The 24,689-nt window shown below is 45.9% G+C and overlaps 1 protein-coding gene across 1 annotated transcript in view; it reads right to left on the reverse strand.

Annotated features, from left to right (window-relative positions):
- Positions 1-23,395, reverse strand: part of PAICS (phosphoribosylaminoimidazole carboxylase and phosphoribosylaminoimidazolesuccinocarboxamide synthase) — a 417,483-nt gene extending 394,088 nt beyond the window's left edge. Inside the window, exon 1 of the mRNA XM_085642046.1 lies at positions 22,969-23,395. Coding sequence (XP_085498172.1) covers positions 22,969-23,356 — 388 coding nt within the window. The 5' untranslated portion in view covers positions 23,357-23,395. The remainder of the gene's footprint in view (positions 1-22,968) is intronic.
- Between the last annotated feature and the right edge of the window lie 1,294 nt (positions 23,396-24,689).

Genomic DNA, 24,689 nt, shown 5'->3' on the forward strand with positions numbered 1-24,689 from the left:
CTGTAGCATATAAATCACAAAATGTCACCATAAGCACCTCAGTAATCATACCCCACATAGGTACAGGAAGCCCTGCACTCCTATTAGCGGGGTTACAGTATTTTTTGTGAGCCTGGCTGAAAAGGTGGGAATCAGAACCCAAGCTGTAGAGCACAGACAGGCCTGAGCTCCTCTTAGACATTTTATGGTAGTTTTCCTGGGATTTCTATACCAAAGCATCAATCGATTCTCAGGAGGATTACGGGATTGCCGTCACCCTCCCGATCCACTCTGTAAGGAGAGTGGTAGGCAATCGATTGTGGCGATAACGTCTCTATGCCGAACAAATGCCCCATGGGTCCTCCGTGACCCACGCAGAGCGATGCCAGCAGCTCCCGTGTGCAGCTCGGATCAAGTCCTTTTCCTCTGCCTGATCCTGGCGGCTTCAACTCGGCCCAGAGCTTTTGGATGTCAGCGGGGTTATGGCACAGAACCTGTTGTTGCAGTGGGGGCCCTCCCGCTGAGCAGGACACACTGCTGGTTCCCACGCGCTTTTCACAAGTTGGTCAAGGGCTCGGACCAGCGCATTTTGGAGTCCTGGAGGCAAAGGAAGAGTGCTTAAGCACACACATACCTTCCCCAGAGCCCAAAGAGCGCTCCCTGAGCACTATATGCAGATGCTGATAGCGGAACTCACGAGTACCATGGCTTTTTAGGGTGGTATCCTTCTGAATCCTCAAAACCCCCTACAAGAACAAGGAGGGGGCATACCACTAGTCCCTGGAGAACACTGGGACGCACACGGAGCACGGAGACAGGCACACTCGTTTACTTGAGCAGGGTGACAGTCTCTCCAGCAGGCAAGCAATCAAGCAAGTCAGCACAACAAAGCAAGAAGTCCCAATGGTGGTTTCCTCTGGCAGCACAGCAGTCCTTTGACAATATGCAGTTCATAGGCTACAAGTCCATGCATTGTCTAAAATCATGGGGTCAGAGACCCTGTACTTATAATCAAAAATGTCTTTGTTCAAGGGATGACTTCAAAAGAAACTCTTTCAAGTGCACAATAACCCCTTTCAACCCAGCCCTGGCTCTAGGCATCAGTAGAGGGTAAATCAGCCCTTGTGTTAGGGCAGGACGCAACCTATAAAAATGCAAAGTGTGAACGACCTCTACCTCTACTAGCCCACGAAGACTATCAGTATGTAGATGTTACTCCTGTCACACACATCCCTGCTTGTGTTGTGGCTGTCTGGAAAGCATGCACCAAGTGTAGCTGTCACCCAGCACTAGATGTGTATTGGAGGCAGGCTGCAAAGCACAAAGAGTAATAAGCAGAAATGCCCACTTTCTAAAAGTGGCAATTCTAAAATAGTGATGTAAAATCCAACTACACCAATAATCAGGATTTATCACTATCATTCTAAACATACTAAACATGGAAAAAACACTCTTTTCATATCAGGAATTACCATATAAAAATATAGAAGGGAATTCCTAATGCAAGCCTGTGAGAGGAGTAGGCCTCACAGAAGTGAGAAACAAAATAGGCTGTTTGTCATTACCACGACATGCCACACATAAAGGCACATGTGCTAACTTTTACTTAGAGACCACCCTTCCCATAGTGCTACCTATGGCCTACCTTAGGGGGTCACCTAAGTGTAAGACAAGGGGAGTTTAGGGCTTGGCAAGTAGTTATAAATGTTAAGTCAGAGTGGCAGTAAACTGTGCATACAGGCTCTGTGTTGTTAGTTCTGAGACAGGTATGAAAGCCTACTTCTGTGGGTGGCATAGGCAGTGCTGCAGGCCCACTGATAGCATTTAATTTACAGGCCCTGGGTATATGGTATACCACTTTACAAGGGACTTACAAGTAAATTAAATTTGCCAAATAGGTGTAAACCAATCATACCATGTTTAGAGGAGAGAGCAAATGCACTTCAACACTGACTAGCAGTGGTAAAGTGCCCGGAGTCCTAAAGCCAACAAGAAGGCACAACCCTGCAAAAAGGGCCAGGTCCAACATGTTGTCTTCCAGGATTGACTCACTGTGCCCTCGAGAGAACAGATACCGGGTCGGTGAGTATTAACTTACAGTATCACCCTCGCGGTCTCCCATATGTTTTTTGTCAGATGCTTTTTCCCTCTCAAAACACGCAATGGAAACTTGTTCACTGTGACTGCCTGTGCCACCAGCTACAGAGAACTTGTGGGGTTCTTTAAGATGCGGACTGAAGGTTTACCCAATCCTTATCTTTCTAGGTGATTAATTAAAAGTGCATATAAAAGAAGAATTTACTATGTCCAGGTAATACCCGATACCATTCAGAGTGCAATGTGCCTTAAAATAAGCTGTTGTGGGCCATGAAAAACAAAACACTCCAGTTCCACTACTGGCTTTTTAAGATTCATCCCCTTCCGTTTTCCATTCCTGCAATTAAATCCAAACCTTGCAGGTTCTCTTGAGCCCCGATCTCTTCGCCCCCGTTTAGAGGTCAAACACGTGTGTCTGCCACAACTCTTCAGAGCCATGGTGAAGCTGTGTCATGGTGCCAGGTGGGTCAGAGTCCTCTCCAGGTTCTCTTGCGGCGAACTCTTCAACGTGTAGCTCAGATGGTCTACTTCCCACCATATCTCATCGCAAGCTCTTTCTCCCCTGATATGCTGATTTGTAGAGTGCACTATAACCCGTCAGGGTATCCTGGTGCTGGGCATGTGTGAGTTTAGGCACACCTAGGGCCTAGTGGGACTACTTGAAAAGCCAGGCCTTCAGCTTCTTACGGAATTCAAGAAGTGAGGAGGAGGCTCTTATGTGTAGTGGCAGGTCGTTCCATGCTTTAGACACCATGTAGGAGAAGGTTTGACCCCTGTATCTGGTTTTCTGTATGTGTGGGATTTGTGCAAGTAGGAGCCCAAATGAGGTGGGTGTCTGGAAGGTTTGTGAAACAGTTGCGATTGTTGAGGTATGCTGGGATAGTGTTATGTAGTGCCTTGAAAGTGTGGGTGAGGAGTGTGAATTGTGCTCGTTCGTGAATTGGGAGCAGGTGGAGGTCCTTCAGGTGTGGTGTGGTGTGATGTCAGAGCGGCGCGGCAGGCTGTCAGTGAGTCTGGCTGCCAAGTTCTAAATGGTCTGGAGCCTTCTGGTCAGTTTGTTCTTGATCCCGGCATAAAGGGTGTTCCCATGGTCTAGCTTGCTTGTGACCAGGGCATGTGTGACGGGTTTCCAGGTGTTGACTGGAAACCATCTCAAAATCTTCCTCAGCATCTTTGGGCACTGAAGCGTGAAGCAGTGAAGGCATTGACTTGGACGGTCATGTCGTTTGTTGTTGATGATGATCCTAAGGTTCTTGGCGTGGATTGTGGGGGTGGGTGTCTTTCCTAGCTCTGTTGGCCTTGCAGATCTCCACAGATGAGGTCGCGAGTATCTGAGGTGTACAATACCAGGCTAACTGACTGGGACCTAACAGTCAGGAAGGCGCAGATCCCTCGGACTGCGTGTTCTTGAATTCCGATGTTGTGTAGGTGTTGGATGAAGATGAGGTAGGAGACTGAGTCAAATGCTGTGGAGATGTCCAGGAGGATGAGGGCTGCCATTTGTCCTCTGTCCAGAGTCATGCGGATATCATCCATGGCAGTGATGAGGGCAGTTTCCATGCTATGGTTGCATCTGAAACAAGACTGAGGGGTGTTGAAAAGTTGGTAGTCGTAGAGGCATTTGGTGAAGTGTCTGTTCATGATTTTCTTTAAGACTTTGGCTCAAAATGGTAGCAGGGAGATTGGTCTGTAGTTGACAAGCATTGAAGGGTCTGCAGAGGGTTTCTTTAGCAATGTAAGGAAATTACATGTTTCCAACCATCTGTGAAGGTCACAGAAGATGGGGAGGCATTGAGAATAGGTCAAAGCATGGCCCTGATGGGTTTCAGTCCTCTGGAATATGGTGAAGTCAGGGGTGCAATGGTGTCCCAACAGAGGATGGACTTCATGGTGGCGGTGTTTTTTTCTGGGCTGATGATAGGCCATGTGGTTGACATTGGTTCTTTGAATAAGATCGGGAGGTGTTAGGCGTGGTATCTCCGGTCCAGTTGCAGGCTGAAGTTGCTAAAAATGGCAGTGATTTTGTTACAAAAGAAGTGAGAGAGATTGTTGTATAAGCCCTACGAGGGAGTCAGCGATGGTGAGGTTAAATCTTTCACAGTGGTGAAGATTTCTTTCCTTCTGTTGGTGCTGCACGTTTTTCTAAGTTAAAGTTTCCCATTTCTCCAGTCCTTCTGCAGAGCATGATCACTAAAGCCTATAATGGATACAAGAACCAGAGGGGTCCTGTCACCTCACATCCATTTCCTGTGGGAGGTCTGTCCACACTTTTTATGGCTAACATCCCCATTCCCTTCGAATAGTTTGTCTTCTCTGTCCACACCTCTCAATGCTTTGCCTTTCCCTTGATGTCCTCTTTCCTTTTCCACAGAATATCGCTGGACACAATGTGGCCTTCGGCTGTTACATGACCTGCCAATGTCTTCTTCCTCCTGCTGACAATCCCATAGCAGTAGGTCTTCTTCCGTGCCTCTGCTCTGTAGTTGCTGCTGCCCTCATTGATGAAGCCTCTGACAATTTGTATTGAGTTTTGCAATGAATGTGGCCCTCCCCCACTCTGTTGTCCTTCTTTTAACTACCACGACCCAACACCTCTCCAATATCAGGTTGTCCTGATATGAATTTCTATTGTTGTTTGCCTCCCATATTACCCTAGCACATTTAGCCACAATGAATCCTGCATCTCTAATGTCCACAAGAGAAGAGGTAGAACCTCATAATTGTCTTGTGCTAACTGAACATGAAACAAAGCTCCGTACTAATCTTACAGATACATTGATACCTAACTGTGAATTAGTGTATACTGTGGATGGATCACCTTAGAAATGATGGTGAACTGATTACAGGATACGCTGTATGCACTGTATATCAATTTGTCAAAAGCCACCACCTTCCCAATGTGAGATGTATCCAAGTGGCTGAACTAGTTACTCTTCCCAGAGCTTGTGTCTTTGCTGAGAAAAAGATAGCAACTTTAGCCACAGACTCGAGGAATGCGATTGAAGTCACACCTGACTTCGGACTACTCTGGATGCAAAAGGAACTTTCTAACTTCAGCTGCCTTCAACACCGGAAGGCAATGATGGACCAAAACAAATTGTACAAGAGACCCAGAAGAAGTGTGGAGAGACAGCTCAGGGTGTGTGATCGTAACAAAATTTCGGGTCTCTGACTTTGCTTACGCCAACACGCCAGCTCCTCTCGCCACCCAGCTGACCAACGGCGCACCCGTCCGGCTCAACTGCATCCTCCTCAATGTGTGGTCTCTCCACAAACATGTCACAGAAATCTGTGACTTTCTCAACGCCACCTCTCCTGACATCACTTTCTTCACAGGAACCTGGCCCAACCCCTGCTCCAGACCGGACATCCCCATCGCCATCCCTAACAGCTACAAAATCACCCGCAAGGACCGCCCCGACCGCCCAGGAGGAGGCATCGCCATCGTCCACAAAAGCACACTCCGGGTGATCACGCACTCTAACGACCAAACCACAATCAAGGAACACCTCCACTTCCAGATCCGGACCAACCTAAACACTGCGGCACCCTCTTCTACAGGCCTCCCGACCCCTGATCCCCCTTCACCGACACCATTGTAGACCTCATCGCACCCCAGGCTCTCGCATCCACCGACTACATCCTAATCTGAGACATCAACTTCCACATGGACAACCTTTCATGGTTCTCAAGACTCAGGGACACTCTATTAATATGCACAAACCTCTGACAGTGGTCCCACACACATACTCATGAATGAATGGTAGGAGAGTATGAATGTGGAGGGGAAAACAGGAAATCACTGTGAAGTCCACAACTCCCACAATCCATCACTCAGGTACTTCGTAAGCACTAACAGGAGGGAGGAGCCTGAACTATAAAAGCCGCTCCCTTTCCTGAAGCGAGTGCTTGTCAATCTGTACTCTATCGAGGAAGAGAAGCAGCGGGTGGATTGTTTTCCCAGGACTTGGGAGATTTGTGAAAGGAGCCATGGAGAAGCCTTTCGCACGCACTCCCGCTTTCGTCGTACCCGTGCAGCCCCATTCTGTGTCCCGCAGCAAGTTTACCAACAGCGCTACGCAAGCCACGCATCAGCTCCCTGATAAGTTACAGGCTTCGCTAAGGACGACGTGAGTTCTGTGGAGGTGGGGGCGGCTGGCGTGCGAGAAACTTGGCAATCAGGAACAGCAGCAGAAGGGTTCCTATTTGCCTACAGACAAGTACGGTCTCTCGTGGACCGCTTGATCGAACCTCAATACATTTCGTAAGTATTACTTTGACTAATGTGAGTTGCTGTTGTAACGGCCGTGTTTGTATGTGCTACTTGGTGAGTCTTGACACTTGTGCTCTAACAAGGATTATTCAGAGACTCTGGGTTTCCATTCTGCTTCGCTGTGGAGGAACAGCAGGAGCTGCATAACCCCCGGACCTGTGGTTTACATCTGCTTCTGTTATAGCTTGGTTCCTGTTTAGTTTCATTTTGTTACCTTTGACAGTCTCCAGATGGATACTTCCTCTTCCAGTTATGTGTGGGGATTAGCTCTGCATCTGGTCTTATGAAGAAAAGCTGATGTGAGTGAGCTATGGGTGGATGATTTACATTTGGTACTGGTTAAGCTATGCCTATGTTTGCCTGATCAATCGCCCCTTCTCTCTCTTTTCTTACAACCACAGATATTTTATTCTCAGTGAAGAGGCATACACACCTGAGAGACCAGAGAGGAGAGGTCTCCTCGTTCTTTTCTTATTTGTCCCCTTTTTTCCCCTTTCCCCTCTGGGCGGACTTACAGGGGGAGTTATACTCTCTTCTCTCTGCTGGTTTGCCCAAGAGGGAGTAGGGAAACTAGTCACCGCCCCTGCTGGTTTGTTCCGTATGGTTAGTGGCTTGTATTGCCTGCTAACCTGGCACAACCCTAGTGACCAGAACACCGCCTCCCTTCTAGAGAACCTCGACAATATCATACTTAAGCAGCTAGTAACCACTCTGACCCACACAGCCGGACACACGCTCGACCCGTCTTCTCCACCAGCGGGAACATCAGCTACAGCCACACTACCAAACTCTCCAGGACCAACCATCACTGCATGCATCTCGCCCTCGCCACACCCACAGTAAACCACCAACATCACCCCTACCCCCCCCCCCAGCGTGGCAGGACCAAGGCCACCGAAGAACTTCGAGTCAAATACCTCAGCACTACCACTCCGCCAACGCCAATGGACATCAGCACGCAGACTCCACCAAAGGATCTCCAAATGCTGCGACACCCTGGAACCCCCTCCACGAGTCCAGACGCAGCTGCAGACGACTCGAGAAGAGATGGAGGAACAACAAACCCCAGGATACTCACGCAACCTTCAAATCCGCCCTCAATGCACACCACTTCCTCCTTAAAATCAGAAAGAAAATGGCCCCCAAGACAAAATTAACGCCAAAGCACACAACAGCAAAGAACTCTTCATCATAGTCAAGGAGTTTGCCAGGCCCAACAGCGAGACCACAGACATCTCCTGCCCCAAGACCTCTGCAACAAACTCGACACCTTCTTCAACCACAAGATCAGGAAGATCTACGACAGCTTTAACACCCAAGACCTGGTCACTACGACCGCCACCATTGCACACAACCAAGCTGCATCGCTCACAACAAAGGACACACTCAAGGGCTGAGCTAAAGCATCCGAGAGCTACTCGGGAGTTCCCGGTGAGTCCCACACCGGAGCCCATTCGCTGTAATAAGAAAGCCCCAAACAGGTTCGACAATCTGACCAAAGCTTGGCCGCCATACGTAGAGTCTTCAACCGAACCTTTTTATAAAATTTTGGAGAACCAAATTTGTACATGAAACCATGTTCCTCTGAACCTACCAGCATAGCTTTAAACATTTTACCAATCATTGAAGTATCCGAAGAGTGCAGAAGCATCCTGACATTTTTCAGCTGATAGGCCCAACAGTAAAGCTGGAAGTCTGGTAAACCCATACCACCCTGTTTTAGTTTACGCCTAAGTTTTTTCCAGGACAGCCTAATCCATTTTCCTGCCCAAATAAAAGACGAAATCCTACCCTGAATTTTAAGAATCTCGGCTCTTGGGAATTCTAAAGGGATATTATTAAAGAGATAGGCGTACTTCGGAAGAATACACATTTTAACCAAATTGACCCGGCCATAGTGGGATAAAGGGATGTTCAGCCATCTTTTTAACAAAGTGTCAACTTCCTTTGAAACTCTATCAAGATTAACCTTCTGAATTTTCGTGGGATCATGCATTATTGTGATTCCGAGATATCTGAGTTCTGTCGCAGATGGGTGATGCTTTAGCTCAGCCCCTGAAAGCAGCAGGAGTCCTCCATTGGGGAGAATTGGTAGTGGATAGTGAATGTCTCCCGTGGGAGGTCTGGCATCATATCACAAACGTAACGTTGTCTAGATTCAAATATTACCAGCTCTCCTCTTGGTGTAGTTCTCAAAACTGGTTGTTTTGTGAGGAAAACTCCATGGAAAGTGATCTGCAAACTCAGAGTCCAAGGAAGAAAGAAGTTGCTTTATGGTATAACTATTTTCTGGCTGCAGTACAACGGGGGTTTCCAGGTCTGAGAGAATTACTTGCCAAGCGAGGATTGGAAAGAGTTATGGCAAGTATCTAATGATCTGCTTTATTCCGTGGTTAAATCTGCTGCACTCAGAAGGAATCATTTCTTCACACTCCACAAGATATACTGGACCCCTTTTAAAATCTCTAAATTGAAGGATGGAGGAGAAGCTAACTGCTGGAGGTGTGGATTTCAGAAGGCGGATGATGTCCACATTTTTGCATCCTGCCCTAAGATATTTGAATTCTGCTCAGATGTGGGTAAGACTATTTCCAGGGTCATGGGTGCGTAAGTGGAGGTAAGCCCAATTCTTATTCTTTTTGGTTTTTTGCCTAAGCTGGGTGAGTCTCGAGATTACCTTGGACCCCAACATAAATTGATATTCTATTTGACTTTACTGGCCAGGAGAGAGATTTGTTTGCTGTGGCGTCAGGAATCCCCTCCTAGCTGGAATGCTTGGTGGAACTCTGTCAAGTATTATCGAGCTATAGATCAGAGGGTTAACGTTTTCAGGGCAAGGCCCGACAATGGCTCTTTTTGGAACTGCTTAGATGGCCTTTCCTGAGTGCTTCTGGGTCAACTAAGGTCTGTACTTTCTATTGGTATTTTCCAATGATTAACACCTCTGGTTCAGCTCAAGTTGAGTATAAACGGGTACCCCCCTGTTTGGAATACTCCAGCTGAAGACTAAGTACCACCAAATAGTCATCTGTGCCAGTGGTGGGACAGGTCGAGAGGCAACAGTTGCTATGGAGGTCATATGAGGAAAAAAAAAAAAAAAAAAGGACACACTCAAGACCATGAAGAACATCTAATCAGGAGCCCCGACGGATCATTGCCCGTCCCACATCTTCCAGAGAGCAGCCGCCTCCATCGCCCCCCAGCTTCGACGCACTATCAACTGCTCCATTGAAACCTTCCCTGAGGAGTGGAAACACTCTGAGATTAACCTCCTGCTGAAGAAGTCGTCCTCAGACCCAACAGACCTCAAGAACTTCAGACCCATCTCCATACTCCCCTTCTCAGCCAAGATCATCGAGAAGGCCATCAACACCCAACTCTCCGAGTTCATCGTGAACCATGTCCTGGGCACCTCCCAATCCGGCTTCCGAAGCAACTACAGCATGAAGACCACACTCCTCACCGCCACCGAAGACATCTGCGCCCTCCTCGACACGGCGAGACTGCAGCCCTCATCCTACTAGACCTCTCGGCCACTTTCAACACCGTCTCCCACCGCACCCTAATCGCGAGACACCACAACGCCGGCATCCACGACAAGGCTCTGGACTGGAACCACTCCTTCCTCACTGGCCGGACCAAGTGAGTCAGACTACCACCGTTCTCTTAGAATCAGCTGTGGAGTGCCCCAGGGTTCATCCAGGAGCCCCACCCTCTTCAACGTCTACATGGTCCCCCTTGCAGCCATCATCAGAAGCCACGGACTCAACATATTTTCATACGCTGATGACACCCAGATGATCCTCTCCCTCACCAACGAACCCACAACCTCCAGATCACTTCCACAGTGGATTGAAGGCCATTGGTACCTGGATGAAAGAAAGCTGCCTCAAGTTCAACTCGGACAAAACTGAAGTACTCATCCTGGGACCCAGCCCTTCAGCTTGGGACGACTCCTGTTGGCCTGCTGCTCTGGGATCCCCCCCACTCTAACGGACCACGCACGCAACCTCGGCATCATACTGGACTCATCGCTCACTATGAACAGCTAAATCAATGCAGTTTCCTCAGCCTGCTTCCACACGCTCCGCCTGCTTTGAAAGATGTTCAGAGGGATTCCCACAGAATCCAGAAAGACGGTCACCTATGCACTCATATCCAGCAGACTCAAGTATGGCAACACACTCTACGCCAGCGTCACCAAGGAACAGCTCAAGAAACTTCAGAATGTCCAAAACGCCGCAGCCAGACAGGTACTCGACATACCCCGCCGTAGCCACATCACGTCTCTGACAACTCCGCTGACTCCTAGTCAACAAGAGAATCACTTTCAAGCTCCTCAAGCCTACAAAGCTGTACACGACAAAGGACCAGCATACCTAAACCATCGCCTCACATTCTATGTACTGCCAGACAACTCCGATCCTCCCAACTCGTCCTTACCTCTGTTCCCAAGATCCACAAGACCAGAACCGGAGGAAGGTCGTTCACCCACCTCGCCGCCAAGACCCAGAACATCCTGCCCCTCCACCTCATGCAATTCAAGTCGCTGTCACAAATCGGGAAGGACCTCAAGACCTGGCTCTTCGAATGATCCTCCACCCAGTCCTACCCGCAGCCCCCCTCCCCAACCACCTTGAGTAGCCGCGTTATACAAGACCCTGATTGATAGATTGATCCGCTACCTTGGGCCCCCTTGTCCACCTCTAAATGAACTTAATTGAAATACCCAAATGGTCCTGTTCTTATGTACTTGTTTGTCTGTTTTCGGGGTGGGTGGAAAAAACACATCCTCAGTTTCAGAATACCAAGTCGCCTCTCGAAAGTCAGAGGAACACATTTCATTTTAGCAGTAGTACAGGAGATTTGCAAAGCTTTATGGATCAACCCATTGTAAAAGAAATAACAGCACGCTTAAGAACAAGCTAGCAAAGATCTGTTCTGAGACGCAGCAGAAGTGTCTAGGCACCTTGCCTTTAGCACCATAGTCCATCAAGGCCATACCAAACCAAAGAACCAGACTGTGCTTTTACAAAATAATTATGGATGCCCTATGATGTTGCCTTCAAACACACCTGGATCAGCTTCTAAATTATATCTGCAATTAATTAATGCAGATCTCCAGTACTGCAGAAAACGTGTTTGCTGGCTCTACAGTTTCCATTCTTAGGTAGAAGCTTCCATACCTGATTACCCATCTGAAGTTTGCCACACCTTCTGGACAGGCAACTAGGTTTTTGTGAAGGTGCACCTGAGGAAACCCACCCTTTAAACCCATTGAGAGGGACGTATCTTGAGCTGCTCAACACCAACACAGCACGTATTTTCCAAAGCTGCTGCACCTCTGCAAGACACTTGCCTACCAGTGGCCGTCTCCAGACCTACACTAGGCCCAAGGTCAGGGCCACCTGCTTGAACTGTTCTAGCTTTTGTCTCTTCTCCTATAACTGGACCGAATGTCTGAGGCCAGCCAGCCCCACCTATTTCTCATTGTAACCACCTCTAGCTGAAGAAAACTGATGTCTTCCAGATAGTGGCTCCCCCTGGGCATCTAGCCTGTTCTCTTTACTGCTGCCTTGACCTTCTGGGTCCTGGTGGGATATCTTGTGACCGTGGAACGAGGAGTTGGCGAAGAAACAAACGTACTGCACCTGTCCTTGAACAGAACCACTGTTGTGTGCATGAGAACGACTCGACTGCCTGAAAGTGCAGGTTTCTCTCCTGAAACTTGCAGTATTCATAAGGATTATAGCAATCCCGCCAGCTACTATTTGTTTCACATTACACATCTTACTTACTCAAAGCCGGGACAGTTTTGTGAACACAGAGAGACCATATTTATGGGCTAAAGTAAATGTGACAATGTGACAAGAGACAATATATCATGAAGAAACCCCTGTGAAACCCACTTCCCTACAGGCATATTGTTTCAGGAACATCATTATTGAAAGGAACATGCTCACTTCATCTGTGGCAAAAAAGCTTACCTCTGGTCGCCACGAGATTGGGCTGGGGTTGTTATGCCAGTTATGTGGTCCCTGCAATCAGACACTCAGCAAAACATCCCCTCCAACAATGGCAGACACACCATGAGATGTCTGAAATTAACAGATTCTTCTTCATTTTGTTATGGCAAGACATCAGAGAAACTAGACACTGTGCCAACATATTGGCGAGGTATCTACATCCACTGACATCCTTTGCACCTGATAACTGAGCAGCTAGACACTGAGAACCTTGCTGAACAGAGTGGCCCTGGACTATGGGAGAGGATTGAGCCATAGGACAGTGAAAATGTTACAATCACATGACTAACACCTCTCTTAGTATCCATGATCAGACAGATCACATCAAGAACCGCATAAAAGAAGTGCATGAGATTAGTGACTTTTACTTGAAAGAGAGCGAGGTAAATTCTTGGATAGCTGCATTACCTGGAAAACCGGGAATGAAGATTTTTTTTAACTAATAATAGTTATTTGTAGATTTGAGCTTTTGTGAAGTTTAATCTGAGCCTACCCATGCTTATCCAGACGTGATTAAGCTATATGCAATTGAGTTGCATATTTTCACCTCATGTAAAAAGGGGAGGAAAAGAGAACTCCATTTTATGGAGGCCTGGGTGTTGGTTATCGCATTTGTAAATTTGTTTTTACATTTGCTTAAAGCACTAATAGAGCCTAGCCATTATTACACATTATCACACATTTTAAATGCACTATCATCCATTTGCCCACTGCCCTGTTCTTCACTTATTGCATTGAGCAAAAGTATATGAATGTGGCGTGGAAATGTATAGGTGTTAAGGCTGGTCTGCTGAAATGGCAAATTGCACTTAGAATATTTTTGATGCTTGCTTGCTATTTTTCTGCACTAAATAAATGTGCGCCTTGCAGGAGCTTCCAGAGTGTCTGATATGTTCCACACTGTGCGGGAAACGAAACGCAGAAGAAATGAAGTATTCACAACAGTTTTATAGCCGTAACTTTGCTTTTCAGCAGAATTTCACTGTTTTCAGAAGAAGATATCTACACACAATCGAAGATGATTTCCTATCTACAAAGGACAAAATAAAAGCACACCAATTAGAGAAACATTAAGTAACGGCTACAAAATGTGAGGGAGAGGCAGTGCTTGATTTGTAAAAAAAATAAGTGCCAGAGCCCTCGTCAGATGGCTACTGACGCTTGCTTTGCCACTGCCAGCGCTGTCAAAGACAGTACTAACCATCACACTCATGACGATGTAGACTATTCCAGGACCCCAACGTTATAAGAATGGGTTGGGCAGCAGGCATTAGTCATTGTTAAAGTATGCTGAATTAATACACTACCATTATACTACTCATTTCTAAATTAAACTGTGCCACCATGTGGCAGACTGTCATAACTGCCAGGGTTGACAATGAAGTGCCATTACCAAACACCAGAAACCACTGGCTCAAATTAAGCACTGGTGGAGCGGTGGTACAACAATTACAGGGTTGGACTGGGGCAGAAAAAAAGCACAGGCAATACAAAAAAGTAGGCCCCAATAGCAATTTAGATAGCTAAAAATGTGGGCCGCATTTGCAAATTGGGGCAGTTTTCTACTAGTAAAAACAGGATATATAGGTGTTTTGCGCGGTATGGGAGACTATACATTTGTGCTTACTGCAGGCAATGCTCATGGGAATATCAGGGAAATTAACAATAAAAACCAGTGCACCAGACCATTAAACAATCCCACAAACAGCTAAAAGACCACCCTACACACTGACCTATCAGACCAGCCCTTCGGTCACTGCATGATTGCCGTACTGGCTAGTCCAGCCCTGGCAGGCAATCCAGACAAATATGAGAGGACAGAGTGCGCCAAATTTCGAAAAGTAGTGATACCAGGAAGAATCAAACAAATACTAAATACTAATGTAACATTCAATTCAAAACATATTTCGATTTACATTTTATTATTCAGCTAAAAAAAAAGTAAGAGGTACACCAACTACAATGTATACAAACACCCTACTTTCTTACACCACTGGTTTAATATTCTATATATGTAGTGTCTCTGTCCATAGGAGCAACAGACACACTCCAATTTTTTTTTTTAACTCAGTAAAATGAAATCTAACATAGGGTGTGGGGGAAGCAGATGGAAACAAACTTGTCATCACAGCAGAGTAAACGATAAAACTGCAAACTGTCAAAATCGTCTCCACCTGATTCTCACAGGAGCATAATGCATGGTATAGGGTACAAGGTCAAGGTTAAAGGCACAGGACTAAAGGTACACGGTTATGAGTAGAGGGTATAGGATAACGGCCATGCGTACAGGATACAGGGTTAAGGTATAAAGAGTATGAGTAGAGGGTACAGGGTTATGGCTGCAGAGTTTAAAGTACAGGGCTATGGTTACAGGGTTAGGAATACATGATTAATGCTACATGATACAGAGGAAAGGTACAGGATTACGGGTACAGGGATAAGGAGACAGATTTAAAGGTTCATGTCAAATATTTCATGGATAAGGGTCAAGCTAGAGGGTTAGGGGGATTAAATGACCAGGGTACATGATTACACTTACAAGGTACCACGTTTAGGATGTAGAATCAAATGTGTAGGGATAACAATACTAAGGTAAGAGTTCAGAGTTAAAAGTACATGTACACACATAAAGTTACCAGACAAAGGAAAATAGGCTAAGGGTATAGTGTTAAGAGAGCAGGGCTAAAGGTACAGGATTAAGAATACAAGGTTCGGGGTTAAGACTATAGGTTTAGGGGAATGGTAATGGCATTAGGATACAGGGTTAAAAGTCTACAGAATTTAGGCAGAAGGTACAAGGCTTAGTGTGCAGGGCTAAGGGTACCTAGTTATAAGGACAACGTACACATTTAAGGGTACAGGACTAGGGAACAGTGTCATGGGTAAAAGGTACCTGGTTAAAGATACAGTGTTAGGAATACAAAGTTTGAAGTTAAGAGTACATGTTTGGATTAAGAAAACAGTGTAAAGGGTATGGAAACTGGGTAAATAGTACATGTTTGAGGGTGTAGTGTTAGTAATAGAAGGTAGATAGTGCAGGTTTTTAGGGTATAGTGATAAATGTACAATGTTATATAGGTATAAGGCTGTGGGTACAGAGCTATGTGTGCAGTGTACAGGTTATGAAATTGCATAATTTGCCTCTACATTATCGTGTTGGCCTAATTCCATGCTAAAACCACCAAAGAAACAACTATCACAAAGTGAATCTATGGATCTTGTCAAAGCAAGCAGGCTAGCCACTGCTCTTCTGACCCTTGTCCACCACAAATTTTCAAGAACATTCTTTGAACGACCTTCTCTGCCACACCAGTAAGAAAAATCCTCAATAATTCTTTAGCTACAGGAATCTTTCCAGAAGACTTAAAGAAGGCATACGCACGCCCATTGTTAAAGAAAACAAACTTAGACCCACCTGACCCAAAAAACTACAGACCGATTACAAATGGATCTTTCCTGGGAGATTGATAGAAAGAGCAGCATTCGCCCAGATATCACAATTCATTGACGATAACTGACTTCCAAACAGGATTCAATCCAGGAAGAGGCACAGAATCTACCCTAATCACCATCTAGGATTACCTTAAAAACACAGTAGACCAGAATGCGGTCCTCACGCAACTTTTCTCATACCTTTCAGCTGCCTTCAACACAGTTGACCATAACACTTTAATCCAGAGATTCTGCAAAGTTGGCATAGAGGAAACTGCTCTTGACTGAATCACATACTACCTTCAAAACAGAACGACTGTCCTCCATACTCCCCTTTTCTCATCCAAAACCATACTTCACAAAAGGGGTCCCTCGCGGCTCTATGATCTCACCCATGATTTTCAACATCTACATGAAGTCATTACCGGCAATGATAAATGATTGCAGCTCACATGCTGTAACTATGCGGATGACACACAAATACTTCCTAAATTGGAAGGCCCCAGAATCATTGGGAATTCAAAAATCTTCAGTTGCCTCAGAGCTGTTGATCAGTTCATGACATGAAGCCACCTCAAATGGAATGCTTCCATAACTGAAATACTCCCATGTGGCAAATGGAAAAATGATAACTCACTCCGAGCCTGGTCTGACGATCTGGGACCACCTCCTAAAGTAACTAAGGAAGTAAGAAACCTTGAAATTACTATGGACTCCAAATTATCAATGTATTCCCAAGTGGACAAGTTAGCAAGATCGAGCTTCATTAGTTGGAAACTTTACGCCGAATTTCCCTCCATCTAGGATTTCTACACAAGGTCCAAGATACTAGCTCTCTTGTACCATCTAAACTTGATTACACCAATGGCCTCTACCACAGATCATCTTTATCAACTATGGAAAAACAACTATGAATTCAGAACTTTACTGCCAGATCACTCCTATATGTAATGCCACAAGCCCACATCTCCTCTGCTTTGAGGGACTTACATTGATTACAAGTTGCCAGAAGATCCACCTTCAAGTTGCTTTGTATCTCCCGCAAAGCAATAAATGGAACAGGACCAATTTTCATCAAGAATAAAATCACCAAATACATACAACAAAGGAACCTCCGCTCAAGATTGGCACCTCGCCTCAAACCTCCAGCATACACAAAAAAAACATGGGAGGCACATCTTTCTCTGTTCAAGCAGCCAAACTATAGAATTCTTTACCCACAAACATAAGAGTCACAGATAACTATCTTAACCTCAGAAGACGACTCAAGAGTTGGCTCTTTCCTACATGACCACCACACTTAATCACAAATGTACACCATAAGCCTGTAACAATGTAAAATTTGTGTATATGTATGTATTTAGTTATTTGCATTTCTCTGTAGAAATTTATATATTACTTATGGTTTAAAAATATATAGATATTCTTTAGGTCTGCTTAACAAATGTATATATTACTTACGGTTTAAAAAACAATATTTATATATACATTTTTTTAACCTTAACATATATATAGGTCACTGAATAGTTGTCATACAAGGCATTTGATTAGTTGCTTATGGGTCTCTGTTTATTTTATTTATCTATCACAATATGTAAATATAATCATAACAACTGCATCTATAAGTGTTCCACTATTGAAATATTGAGGAAAATATGAAAATAAAATAAATATAAACAAGAAAATGTATAAATAAACAAATAAACTAGCTTTGCATACAGCAACACCTGAAAGTCTGAATTTCTAGCTATCTATCCATACATGCACAAATTGAACTTTAGACAAAACAATGTTATATCTCTTTGTTATTTCCCTTATAAATATGTGCTCTTTCGGGGTAATTATGTAACTATATATTTATTATTTTAATCCTACTGTAGAAAGAAAGAACGGAAGGGAAACCAAAATGCCTTTAACTCCTTCCAATGCACTACTATATGTCTCATTCTATACCTCTCTCAATAAATCGTCTACTTCCACTCTCTGACTTATCCCATATCTAATTCTACCTCTATGATCTCCCTAAGACCCTTTCTTGACTCTTCCCTTCTCTATCCCTCCTTGACTCAAACCAAAACTCATTCTACTACTATGATCAACTATATAACCCTTTCTAGACTATTTCCTCCTCTATCCCTCCTGGACTCACCCCAAAGCTCATTTTTACTACTATGATCTCCAAAATAACACTTCCTAGACTCTTCCCTCCTGTAACCCTTTCTAGACTCTTTTCCGTCTCCTTTGACTCATCCCAAATCTCATCTAACTAATATGATCACCCAAATAACACTATCTAGACTCTTCCCTCCTGCAGCACCCTCCTTTATCCAATTCAATCAAACTAACAGAATCACATGTCCACCGCTCAAATTGACAACTTATATTTCCCTATACTAATCCACCTCTAATCCTCTGGGTTCCGGTATAGAGTGCTACTCGCTGAAAAGCATTTCAGTGCCTTGTATGGGGTAGTAAGAGCTATATGAATACGATTACTTCAGCTGACGTCATCTCGTATGCCTATGTTAACTATGGTTGTACAGGTCATACCGCTACTTATATACTTAGCCTCTCTCTCATGCTTGGCAGCACTAAGCACGGATTTTCAAGTCACTAGCTCAGAGTCTGAAAATGTATATTATTTGTATCTCTTTTGAAGGTCTTTTTTACCTCTGTCATGAAACACTGTACACCTGTAATATCAGAGTTTTAATTTCTGTCATGTTTATTCCATTGGAGCCTGTATACAAACATCTAAAAAAACACAATATGTTGGTGAGTGTTTTTTTGCAATTAGATACTCACTACTATGGGAGAAATCCCTTTTAACTTTGCTTTGTGATGTCGCTCTTTGCTTATTTTTGCTTAATAAATACGCTCAGACTTCAGAAAGGCGTGCAAGCTGACTTTCTTCGACAAGGCATGCTTATGGAAAATAATTTTCCAGGAAAGGTAAAAAGGAGCATTTTCTCTAAATGTCTAACCCTAGGTATGTGGCTGCACTGCCTTGAAGACAGCGGGTGAGTGTCTGTCCTGCCCCGCTCAGCTACTGACTGCGCCTGCCTCCCACCAACTGCCACTCCCCTGAAGTCCCGCGCTCTGGCCTTGGCAGTTCCCAGCAGCACCCTGCCTGCAACTCAGTGATTCAAGTGTGAGGAAGCGGAGGACTTACTTGCGTCACCTGCTACATTCATCTTCCCTGCTCTCGATGGAGCAGGGCGGACCAGATCAAGTCGGCCTCAGCAGTCGGCTGGGGCAGAAGCCCAGACGTCGCAGCTCCTGAAGCAGACCTGCGGAGACCAGGACGGAGCCAGAGATACGACTCCCACCTCCATCCTGTAGCACAGAGTGTATCCACAGGGAAAGGAGGCAAGACGAGAAAGCGCAAGTAAGAAAGCAAAACCAACGATGGTGTGTCTGTGCACATGGCCTCAGAGCGGCCGTGTGCAGAGAGAATGCGGGTAGCCCCCTCACCTCCAACTCACAAATCCCTGCGTGGGCGCAGAAGCAACGAGGTCCAGGTAACACACTTCACACAAAAAAAACAAAGCTAACAAAAACAGAGGAGGCAGCAAGAAAAAAAACAATACAGAAAGAAACAAGTACAGAAAAAAGCAGACAAAATGGAAGTACCCGACATATGGTGGTTTCTACACCCCTCCACCAACGTCAGAGGGGAACAGCCAACACATCAGCCACAGCAGCAGAAACACTAACTAGCAGACATGAGCAACCTTAAGCAACAGAGTGCAGCTGCTCACCCGATCCCAAGCCCATGTGCCCTTACATCTGTGACACCACTATCGCCCTTCATCGTACTGGCTGATCCAGCCACAGCAGTGCCTAGGTGGTGTTCATGGCTAGGATGACTGAACCGCTATTTTCGTTGCATGAGAGAAGCAGATGGCATAGTCATGCACTACTGTGGGGCTGGGCTATATGAACTCTTTGAAACACTGCCGGACACTGGCGAGGACAACGACTTCAACGCAGCTGTAAGGTCACTAAACAAACATTTTGACCCTCAAATCAACCCCAATTTTGAGAGTTTTAAACTGTGGCAGACCAGGCAGATAGACACTGAATCCATAGACATGTTCTATTCGCGGCTAAGGAAGCGGGCGAGAATGTGCACCTTCCACGACCAGCAGGATGAGATCAGGGCACAGATCATTCATGGCTGCCAGTCCACGGTACACTGTCGACTCATTCTACGACGGAGAGGGAATTTGCTCGATAACATTTTCATCTTGGCACAATATCATGAACTGTCAAACTTGCGGGCTCAAGAGATGAAGGGAGCCCTCAACAAACCTCTCACAACGCCTAATTCGCAGAGAGCCTCTGGCCTCAACGCTGAAAGAGTTGATGCCGTCCAGCGATGACCAGGGTACCTGCGCCAGCTAGCCCCTTTGAAAACAAGCAGTACCTGCGGCAATTGTGGACTGGAGAATTCCATGCCTGGCTTATGCTTCGCAAGAGGTCAAATGTGCTCAAGGTGCGGCGAGCTAAATCATTTTGCGAAAGTATGCCGGAGTGGGTGGTCTTGACCTCTCGCTGACAAGCTTAGGAGGGCAACTGCGGCGCTCTGACAACTTTCCCTGGACGTCACAACAGACCCAGAAGCAGGTAGAAGCTATGGGTGTGATACAAATGCAGAAGAAGAAGATGAAGTCTTTCTTGTGTCTTTGCAGGCCACGAAGATCACTGGCAGCGACTACCCCCAAAGTGCACATTAAAGATTGCAGAAACAACAGTGATGGCACTCATTGACACCGGAGCATTGGTTAATGTAATGGACTCAGAACAATAAGAAAAGCTTACGCTTATTTTCTCCTGCAGAAGAAGACAGAGCTGATTGTCGACACCAGCGTCGTTGGGCTAAGGGCAGTGCTCATACAGCATGACACTGATCGAGAGTGGGAACCAGTAGTGAATGCCAGCAGAGCCCTCTCTGAGACGGAAATATGGTATGCTCAGATCGAGCGAGAAGCGTTAGCCATAAGATGATCCCGACTGCATTTTTACCTCTGTGGCCAAGAATTCTGAATAGTCACAGATCACAAGCATCTTCTTTGGCTGTTCACTGGCACAACTCAGTTGGCTCCCCTCAGAATCAAGATATGGGCGGTACAACGGCAAGTATACATGTTGAAATTGTCTAACATCCAGGCACTATTAATCCAGGTGATTACCTGTCACGCCAACCCTGCCAGAGAGGGCCACAAAGTCAATCCAGGAAGAAGAGCAGACTGAGGAATTTGTCCGGATGATCGTTCAAACTGCCTGCTCCAAAGCCCTGACCTTAGAGGAACTCACCGAAGCGACAAGAAAAACCACCAACGAGCCAAAAAAACATTGGCTCAGAGGCAGTGGCAACATTTCCTCGATGGGTCCCAATCACTAACCACGGAAGATCAATTGACATGACAGAAGCTGTGGAGAGTCTGGCATGAACTAATGAAAGGCCAACTCTTGTTACCTGGCCAACTGTAGTCCTCAAAGACTGTGGAGCAAGGTGATCAACCTGGCTCACCAAGGGCATCAAGGGACGGCGAAGACGAAGGCCCGGCTCCACAGTAAAGTATGGTTCCCAGGCATGGATGCCCTCGTCAAGGAGGTTGTGCGCAACTGCCACTCATGTAACATAACATGTGGGGGCCAGCACCAGTTCTGACAGAAGAATCGAGGGGTTAGCCGTGGACCAAACTCAACATCAATTTTGGGAGCTTCCCAGATGGCCGAGTCACAATAGCGATGATGGCCTCACACTCCAAGTTTCCCGTGGTGGGGGTGGTGCCGTTTACCACTTTACTTCATGTCAAGGTAGTCCTGGACAAGACATTTGTGTTGTTGGGTCTACCTGAGGAAGTGAAGTCAGATAATGGCCAGCCTTTCCAAGGGCCCTAGTTTCAAGAGTATCTCGCCTCACTCACCATCAAACACATGAAGAGCACCCCGTAGTGGCCCTAGGCAAACAGGGAAGTAAACAGGTTTATGCAGACCCTAAACCGCGCCCTCCAGATCGGAGTGGAACAGGGCGAGGATGCAGAGTGCTGTTTACACCGGTTCTTGAATGCCTGCCAGCAAACCTCCACGGGACCACCAACTGCGCACCGGCTCACCTACTGTTTCGGAAGCCCACGTGGGACTGCATTCCAGTTAATCCGGAGTGGCACCCTGCGGATCTTGACAGTATAGCCACCCAAGCCAGGTGGGAAACCACCAACCGAAAGGTCAGTGCAGGTAGGAGAGCACAACCCCCCCTCTCTGCACGTGGGAGACGCAGTCGTCATCAAGGATAAATACCCCGGCTAGAAGTTCAGAACCCCATATGAACCTGAAGTCTGGAAAGCGGTCAAGGAAAAAGGCACCATGGTCACGGCACAGATAGCACATCGCATAGTCACCAGGAATTTCTCTATCCAGGAGAGAATTGAGGATGAAGTTGATGAGGCAGCCAGAAACGAAAATACCATTGGGGCAACTTTTTCGTCTGAAAGTGAGAGAAGACGCCTACTGTTGGCTGGAGAAGAGGAAAGCATGGGAGGTGGCCGAATAAAGAAGAGCGCCCCTGGGAGTTAGATGAATGAGCGTTAGGTCACTCTGAGCCTTCGCCAACACAGTAACAGTGCGTGCGTGTGAAATCCTTGCAGCGCAGCGGTCGGCATACACATGCGGGACACCAAGGCCTAGCTGTCCCCATTACAACTGGCATATTTCCTGGTAGTCCAAAAAAAGTGCATCAAATCGTGTAGTTCTGTGATTTTATTTTTAATTTTTTTTAGAAAGAACTGAAATAGCAAGCACATTTCCTTAGCACGCGTTTAATTTGAGTATTTTCTTTCTATTTATTTTATTTTTTACTCCAGCGTCATTTTGACAGTGATTTTAAAAAACGCGGAAAATCCAACACACTTAAAACGCTTTTGAGATATGCGCTTTGAGCAGCAGCTGCCAGTTAGTGTAACTTCAAGAGACAAGTTGTGTTTCCAAGTTTCACCACTGTCGGCGCTGCTCATCCAAAGCGTATTAAGTCAGTTACTGCTGCAAGCCATGCGTATAGACCTAAAACATGGAAATCGAAGAGGGGGCAATGATCACGTTGCCATCACAGAGACATATGAGTAATTTATGCGCATGGGTTTGATGTCGTTTTACCTGTAGCCCTTCCCGCCTGTGTGCCACCGTCCAGTTGGGCGTCAGACGGGGCACACAATCCATCTTCATCCTCAGCTGACGCCGTGCCTGGCTCATCTCTAAGTATGGCATCCAGCTCGTGAAAGAAGCGCATACTTCTGCCCCCCTCCCCGGAGCCGATGGCAACCTTCACTGTCCTGTACTCATATTTGAGGTTCTTGTACTTTGCCCGGCACTGCTTCCAGTCTCGGCACACTCCCAGCTCCTGCAGCCGCTTTGCAATGTAGATAAATATACCCTTATTCCTCAGAGTCTGGCGCAGCTGCTTTTTGATGTGTTTCTCGGACCAGACAGTGAGCAGCGCTTTGATCTCTTCCTCAGTCCAGTACCTTCCTGCTCCTCGCTCCATGTTGAAAGTGACCTGGAAATGATTCACTATTCCTAGCTACGGATTTGGTTTCCAAGGAAACCAGACGGCTGGTTGCTCGGTAAGCCCCACGGAGACAAAAGGATCCAGTTTACTGGCTCAAGCTGCCTGGAGGGGGTGTGACTTGAGAAAAAAGCCAGCAAAGCAGGTTCCGCAGGAGCGAGCAAATAAAGCAGCTCGAGCTCCAGTGATTAACTGCGCAGGCACAGTCAGATTCAAACAAAGCGCATCTGCAGCGCATACATCACACACCTGGCTCCAGACCTCCAGGAGGCAAACGAGATTCGAATGTGGCTAGCCCTGCAGCTCGAGCTGCCCGGCTAAGGACGGAAATATACTCGAACGGTACTAAGGTACCGAATCTAGGCCGTAAAAATACGGCAGCTATTGGTCTCGCCTCTCGAGTCACTTTGGTGACTGAACCGTATATATTACTGTAAATCAGTTTGTTTCGCCTCTTGGTTTTGATGCTGCTAACAGCCCGAAGGCCGCAACATGGAACACAAGATAAGCAATAACATGTTGCACACAGGTAAGTATCAGTACATCACATAGAAACAAACATGGAACTAAGTAAGTTTCAAACTTAACAACATTAGATTCAACACACTACATACATGAACAACAATAGGATAAATAAAGAAATAAATAGCCACTAGTTGGAACAATTACCTGTTTAACCCATGTCAGAGTTCCCTGTGTCACATACATAGTTTTTCACTGACGTTTTCTGATGCGTCCTTGTGTTGCTGTAGCAATAACTGCTATATCTCTAAAACAGCCATCAGGATAAAAAAACCAGACAATACTACTCCACACGCATAACTGAAGTAGATTGCCCACTTAAGGAATTCCACAAGATTCTAGCAGAGGTCTGCAGTCTGGAATGCCAAACGCAGAAACATGACAGTCACAAGCCTTCTGTTACAAAATCTTCATGGCACTGATCTTAAAAACTGCAAAAAATTACCTTAAGGAGAACACAACTAACTGTTGCAATTGGGTTTACCCATTTAGTTTCCCAGGATTTCTCACAATTGACTTCCCTGTTTTTGACTTTTAAAATGAAGAAGACTCACTACCTGAGTCGCACTCAGAGTAAATTCACTAATTGGATTGAGAGTGTTAAACACCAGTGTCTTCCTTTTAAGATAAAGGTCACTACTGTGCAGATGGAGTAAGAGGGTCTGGGCTGGTTAACAGTGAGCATATGCATATGCGCATGTGTGTGTGGGCTGCATGTGTGATACTACCATCTTGCTCAGCCCAGTATCTGCACATAGGCACCCTGCCACAAAAGAGATGCTTGATTTGG

Source organism: Triturus cristatus, chromosome 2_2 (genome assembly GCF_964204655.1).
Source record: "Triturus cristatus chromosome 2_2, aTriCri1.1, whole genome shotgun sequence".
In the NCBI taxonomy this organism is placed as follows: Eukaryota; Metazoa; Chordata; class Amphibia; order Caudata; family Salamandridae; genus Triturus; species Triturus cristatus.